General features: G+C 36.9%; 1 protein-coding gene across 1 annotated transcript; it reads right to left on the bottom strand.

Moving 5' to 3' along the window:
- Positions 1-611: 611 nt before the first annotated feature.
- On the bottom strand, positions 612-1559 carry LOC116895255 (olfactory receptor 2AG1-like). The gene has a single exon (XM_032896573.1). The coding sequence runs from the start codon at positions 1557-1559 to the stop codon at positions 612-614; it is 948 nt and encodes a 315-aa protein (XP_032752464.1).
- Positions 1560-7521: the final 5962 nt, after the last annotated feature.

The raw sequence follows: 7521 nt of genomic DNA, 5'->3' as shown, positions 1-7521 counted from the left end.
ACTATTAACATAAAAAAAGAAATATAAATGTTTGGTTCAGTTCTGTTCCCATCACTGAAAATAAAATGAAGAAAGGAAATCTGTACCACACTTAGACACACACACAGACACACACACACACACAGTCACACAGACACACACACACCATATTCCATGGATGACATCTATCAAATCATCATGAAGGCTGATGTTAATTCAACATTCAACAAAACTGTGATTAATTTTTTCTAAAACAGTATACAAAACTCAAAAATTTTTCCTGGTTGTTGTTTGAATCACATACTTGACATATAATCTGATTCTCATTACAATTATACTTTATTATGTACAAAATTTTCCAATTTCCAATCACTTTAGAACATTTAAATGCCATTTACTACCTGGACAAAAACCTGGTCTTTGTGTCCATATATGACAACTCACTAGATTCTCCAATATCTCCTGAAAATATTCACAAAGCATTTCCAAAGGATGCCACACTTCCTTGTCATTCCATACTTCTCTGCCAAAAGACATACTTCTTACTCTAGGATTTAGCAGAAATGTTTCATTCACAACAGAATTCTGACTTTCTGGAAGAATTAAGTTTAAAAGGGAACTGCTAGAGCTACCTAGAGGTTAGGCTGTGTTGACAATCGTTTCCTCAGGACTCTCTTCAAAGCTCCAGTGACCTCCTTATTCCTCAGGCTGTAGATGAGGGGATTCAGAGCTGGAGTAACAATCGTGTAGAAAACTGAGCTGATATTGTCTTGTTTGGCGGTGTGGAAGGGACTGGGTAGAACATACACGAAGGAAGCACCACCATACCACATCCCAACCACAATCAGGTGGGAAGAGCAGGTGACAAGGGCTTTTTTCCTGCTCTCATTTGAGGGCATGTGGAGCACAGTGAACAGAATTAGTGAGTAGGAGGCCAGGATGGCAGTAAGAGGAAGAAGTAGTGCAATCACACCCATCAAATAAACCATAAGTTCATATCTGGAGGTGTCTGTACAGGCCAGCTTCAGCAATGGGGGTATCTCACAGAACAGGTGATTGATCATACGAGATTTGCAGAAGGAATACTGCATGGTGTAGATGCTATATCCTAGAGCACTGAGGGATGCCAGGATCCATGAAGTGGCTATCATGAGCCAGCAGACTTTGTGACTCATTAAGATTGTGTAGTTTAGAGGTTGACAAATAGCTACATACCTATCATAGGCCATAAAGGCTAGAAGAAGGTCCTCTGCAGTACCTAGTGCCAGTTCTAGAAACATCTGAAGGGCACAACCTCCAAAGGATATGGTGTTGTCTTTGAGGAGAAAGTCTACAACAGCCTTGGGAGTGATAACTGAAGTGAGAAGTAGGTCCATGAGAGATAACTGTCCAAGTAGAAGATACATGGGCACGTGGAGCCGGGCATCCATGGTAATGACAAGCAGCAGTAGTCCATTGCTGGTTAGGGCTAAGAAGTACAGGGCTGTGATTGTGGCACAGAGCAGTTCAGGAGAGCCACTGCCATCTAGAATCCCCACCAAGATGAAGCCACTTCCCAAGGTCGAGTTCCAGAGCTCCATTCTTTGTGGTCTGCTTACCTGCCTAGAAACAGATGGCCCAGGCTCTGTGAACTTAGGCTAATATGGGCTCTATTTTTGTGATATTAAAAGCCCCTTAGGATTCCCATGATGACTTCCTATATCTTTTACAGTAGTGAATAGCTTTGCTTCTTGCTTTTCAAATTTTTCAATCTTTTAAAATTCTTTTTGAAGTTTAATTTATATGTTTTGAGAATTTCATACATGAGTACTGTGTTTATGCTCATTCTCCCCCTCAACTTCTTCCATGTTCCCTACTGTCTCTTAAATTCATGACATCTTATTCTTTAACTGTTATTGTTACACATGTGTGTGAGTAGACACACACACACACAGATTCATGCATATCTATCTATCTATCTATCATCTACCTATCTATCTATCTATCTATCTATCTATCTATCTATCTATCTATCTATCCAGTCTATTTAAGGCTCATTTTCTACATCCCATCAGTCCACATCTGTTTGTGGCTAATCACATTGGAAATCATATTTTTCCCCCGTTATCTCTTTTGCTCAGTTTCCCATTTTTTCCATGATCCCCAGAAAGGAATACAAATTCTGTAAAATTATGTAGTATTATATTTAAGAAAATGTTGCTATTAGAGTTAAAATTTTGTAATTAATTTGAACATCTATGTTTTTATCAAATTCTTGTATAACTATAAAGACTAAGAAATATAACATCCTTTCCTAGAAAATTAGTCTGTATTTTTCTCATAAGGAATTATTAAAAACAACTAAAATAGCTATTTTATATTGTGCTATAACCCCCAAATCCTATTCAAATATAGCCTTAAATGTCAATGTTCCAATTTCCCTCTTGCAAGTCGAGAGTAATTGCACTATGTAGGAACAGGAATGAGACCAGTCTTTCTATTTTGAAAAATCTGATTGGTGCATGGTACCCAATCTTACAGTGAATCCAACAAAGTCAGTAGTAGTGTCAGAAAAATGGGAGCCTGTGATCTGCATGCAACAGTACCACTAAAGCCAACTCAGAGCATGAGAATAAAGATGTGGAAGTCAAGAGTCCTTACAGAGATCATTCACCCGTATCTTGGCATATGTACATTAATATTTCATTAGTCTCCGTTGACTTCTCTGGGTACCATTAGCACTGTAACACTTAAAAGATATGGAAGGGCAATAGAGCCCAAAGATGTAGCAAATCTGACAATGTAGCTCAAGGTCTTAGGGTTTGCTTTGGATTCTGTGTTTTGATTAGCCACACTTAGAGACTACACATTTCAATAAAATAAAAATGAAATTCTTACCTTGCCTGTTGAGAAGCCTCCTGCTTGACTTCTCCAGCTACACTTGGACAGCTTCAAGACAGAGGATGCAGCTTTTTTGGTATTACTTAATTATTTTTGCTGTTAGTGAAGTATGTCCAAGTGCATCCAACATCAGTTGTTAGGGCTGTTTCTGTCTTTCCTCCATCGGCAGATGCTTACTAGATGTAGCAGTGAATTCAGCCTGACTGTTAAGCACCTTTGGGTGATGTAGTATGAAGTAAGATATTTTTCCTGGTTCTAAGTGTGAGAATTTGTAGAAATTGCTTTCACATAGCAGGCTAAATTTAGAGAATGTTCCTTTGTGTCAATTACTGGACTGCCTTTGGGTTCAGATTCTCATGTTTATTTACTCTTGTTTCTTTCTGGCAACACAGATAAAAATAGCATATAGAAATTTGAAATTAGGAGAGATATCCAAAGGATGCTTTTGAGCCTCACCTAAATGTATCTGAGGGCTGAGTAAGCTAGAGTTTTTTTCGAGGAGATTCTGTTTGGTCATCTGAGCCCAGGACCTTTTCTTTTCTTCCTCCTGTGAATATTTTCAGAAGGACTTATCTCCCAGAAGAAAAGCTTCCCTTGGAGATACTGGTCTAGGAAAATAAAATTTAATGAATTCTCTTGGGGTAGTTTCTTGGCTTTTCCTTTCAGAAGTTCTTCTGTAACTAAATGAGCTCTGGGCCTTTCTCTGAATACAGGATCCAACTTCTTTATCCTCCCAAGTGCTGAGACTATAGGCACACATTAGCTATCTTTTCTAGTTTTTTTTTTGTAACCTTAAGGAAACACTGGCAGTCAATTTTTTAATTTCTAATTGAATAGATGTGCATGGATATCCTCATGGTCATTTCTCCAACTGAGAAACTAGGCCAATTTCTCAGGGTTTTTAGAACTCTACTTCCCTTTCTATGTTCCTCTATGGATGATTTCCAACTCCCTTATGGCTATTCCATTTGAAATTTGTAGATATGAGAGTCTCTCTTCCTTAACATCTAGAGACTTAGGACAGCTTCTATGTCTGTTCACGTCTTAAATTCGGTGGTGGTTAAAAAAAACGAAAGCTCCATTTTCCAAGTATTAGGTGATAAATTAAAAATAAATCTGCATAATACTAGAGTTATAAAGAGTCAATATTCATTAGCATCTTTCAAATGTTCCCATAAACAAAGAAAGGCTGTGGATTATGTAAACACATTTAGTTGACAATTGCTTACTAATGTCAGAAATAGATGAGAAAGATATGGGTTTTAAATGTTGAGGAAATAAAACTGCTCACATAGACTCCTAAGGCATAGCTGAACTTTCATAAGTGAATGAAATTAAATGAAAAGGAAAGAGAACTCTCTCCAAAGACTCTCAGTTAAATAACTGTAGATGAAGAAAAGTAATATCTATTGGACGTATGATGTATAAGGAGCCTTGCTGAGCTCAAAAATGTTTAATAATTGTAATATTTAACTCCTGAAATCCAAAACTATTTATATTTATAATCTTAAAGATGAACTGTTTTAAATTATGTGAATGAGCTTGTGTCTGTTTGGACCTATGTTCATTTCAATGCAGCTCCATTTAAAGGCCAGAAGTTCCTGAAGCTGGAGTTACAGACAGGTGTGAGGTGGGAACTGGGACCAGAACTCAAGTCCATTTGAAGACCAGCAAGTGCTCTTACTCTGAACTGTCTACCCACATTTATATTTTAAAAAGTGTAAAGCCATAAAAATGATCACACAGAATAAGAGTTCATTATAGTATTTACTGAGGTACAGAAGCCAAGCATGAAAAGCATCATAATCATTCGTTAATATCATTATTTCTGTTTTGTTTTTAAAAAGACTAAGTTAAATACAGCAAAACCAGTCTGTTCTTAGTTTACAGGTTTGTAAGATTTGACAAATACAATCATGTAATATAAACACCAAAGTTAAAAGAACCCAAAAGTTTTTGTAACACCCCCAAGTGTACTAGTGCCTAAAATGTTTTTCATTTATTATTTGAAAATTTCATACATGCAAACATGAAATACGATCAATTCCACTCCTTGCTTCTTCTCACCACTCCTTCAGAAGTACCACCCCCAAATCTGTCTCCTAACCCAATGCCATCTTGTTTTTTATAATAACCCATTGAGTATAATAATTGCTGTCCAAATGTAAATGGGGGTTTGGTCATTGAATGTAGAATGAACTGGCTACCAGTTGACACATCCCAAAGAAAACTGAGAGATTCTCCTACCTCTCAGGAGAAACCAGTTGTCAATAGTTCAGCATAAAAGCCTCATGAGTGTTTTTGTCATCTATGTTGAAATTTTTGCTGGGTTGATCTTCTGCAGCTGCCGAGTTCTTGAGTGCAATTGTTACGTTATGTCTGAATAATAGCATTCTGTAGCCCTAAACTCCTCTACTTGTGCTTTCATTCTCTCTGCTCCCCCTTCTGAGATGATTCCTGGACCTTGGAAGAAGGAATGAGATATAGATGCTTCATTTGTGACTAAGAACTCTACAATCTCTTTTCTCTGAACACTGTCCTATTATTAATATTATCAATATTAATTGCCATCTGTTGCAAGAAGCTTCTCTTAGGATGCTGAAAGATATTTATAAGTTTAAAGGTACATTTTTAGGAGTTGGGTTAAAATTATGTCCATTTAGTTGAGTACTAGCTATAGATTTTCCCATATAACCTATGTTGTACATGATATTGTATTTATACCCTTATCAACCATGCCAGGCATATTTTCATGATGTGGAGTAGGCCTTAAATCCAAGCAGAAATTTTTGGATACTCCCATAGAATTTGGGTCATTACTGAACCAGTAGAGATACCATGCCAGGCATGTTATAGTTTACAGAGTTAACCTTTTGCTAAGACTAATGGTAACTTTTCTTCCCAGTAGAATTTATTGATTGATGTCAGTTTTAGGTGACATATTAGAGAGAGAAGCACACCAAGATTCTAGGCCTTCATTTCTGTCCTGAAGGAACAGAGGGGTTCAGCCTTCTTGGAAAAGACTGACACACAACTATTTCACCCCAGTTACTTTATTCAAACTTTATACAAAGTTAATTGGGGTTGGGAAAGGTTCTACACACCAAAGTCATCTTGTCTTTGTTGCCTATAAGAATACAAAACACATGCAAATCAAGGCCATTTTGACCATGAGTAGCCATAATCAAAAGTAAGAATTTCAAGTTTGCCAGGAGTGTCTTAAGACCAAGGTTGGTGCAGCTGCATGTTTTCATGTAGCACCAAATACAAATTCTTTAGAGGTACATCACTTCTTCAAGGTTCAAACAGTCTCAAAATAATTGACCACCACTGATTGACCAGAACATAGCAATGGCTTTGTTAAAATATTCCACTCAAAGACTTCACTATACAATGCACTTAAAGCCAGACATAAAGGCTTTACTTTATGTATCACTATAGAATTTTTAATTTTCAGAACTCTAAAAACCAGAGAGTAGATATGAAACTTTCAGATACATATCAGTTTGATTTCTCCTTGCTCTATCATTCAAATATATGGTGTCTTTAGTAACAGGGTCTTACTATTAAGTTCTGGAGGGTTACCAATAGCATTGGAAATAATTTGTAATGTTTGTGAACCCCACTAACCAACAACTCCAAAAGAGGTAACACATTCCTGGAGCTGGTGCTTTTATTTGATAGTCTACATTGTCTAAAAAGTCATTGTGCCCACTATATGGTGACTTTAAGCATTTTTTCATATGTTTATGTATGCTTTAGAATGTTTATACAGTAATAATCCTTCTTACTATATTATTCCCATTCATCCTTTATACTAGCTATGTTTTAACTCTCTTCTTTTAAAAGCATTCTCCAATGGTCCAGTATTAGTTTCCTGACTTCTGTGGTACTCTACTTTAAATATGCATATCAATGGATGCAAATCTAGCACCCACATGTTATTTTTCAAGCAAAATCTCAAGATTTGATTTTATCAAATGAAGAATCAGGAGCTTGAAACTGTAGTGAGAGCATGCTAGCTCAGAGAGGCAGAGAAAGCCCTCAGCTGACCTTCCTCTCCAACTAATGTCCCAGAAGGAAAAACCCAGTTCTCCTTCTCCATACTGGTTTTAAACCACTTCCAAGTGAACATGCCCCCTTTCTCCTTCCTGTACATCTCTATCTGTGCTCCTGAATTCTCACTCTTTATGTTTTTTTTCCTACTTCCACTCCATGTCAACTGGTTGCTTGCTACACTTCTTGACCTACAGGCAACTTTATTCAATCATCTTTACAATAAACATAAAGCTCTTGGATTAAAGGTGTGTGCAGGGACTGAGCCACACCACAACTACAGACATGGCTTTTCAGTGCACAATCTCATAGTGTGATCAAATATCCTGCAACACTCTTGGATTAAAGGTGTGTGCTAATGATGAGACACACCACAACTAGAGAAATATTTTTCCAGTATACAATATCGGGGTTCACAATGTGAAATATAGCAAATATCATGCAATACAAATATAAAAAAACATGCAGCATTTGTTTTTCTGGGTCTGAGTTACATCACTCAAAACAACAATGGACATGTGTGAATAATACTTTTTACAGTAAAAGGACACATGTCTGGCTATATCCCAACAATGTTTTAGTTGGATCATAGTAGATATACTTCTT

Source organism: Rattus rattus, chromosome 3, assembly GCF_011064425.1.
Source record: "Rattus rattus isolate New Zealand chromosome 3, Rrattus_CSIRO_v1, whole genome shotgun sequence".
Taxonomy (NCBI): Eukaryota; Metazoa; Chordata; class Mammalia; order Rodentia; family Muridae; genus Rattus; species Rattus rattus.
Note: the sequence above shows the minus strand (reverse complement) of the source record. Positions and strands in the feature narration are given on the sequence as shown.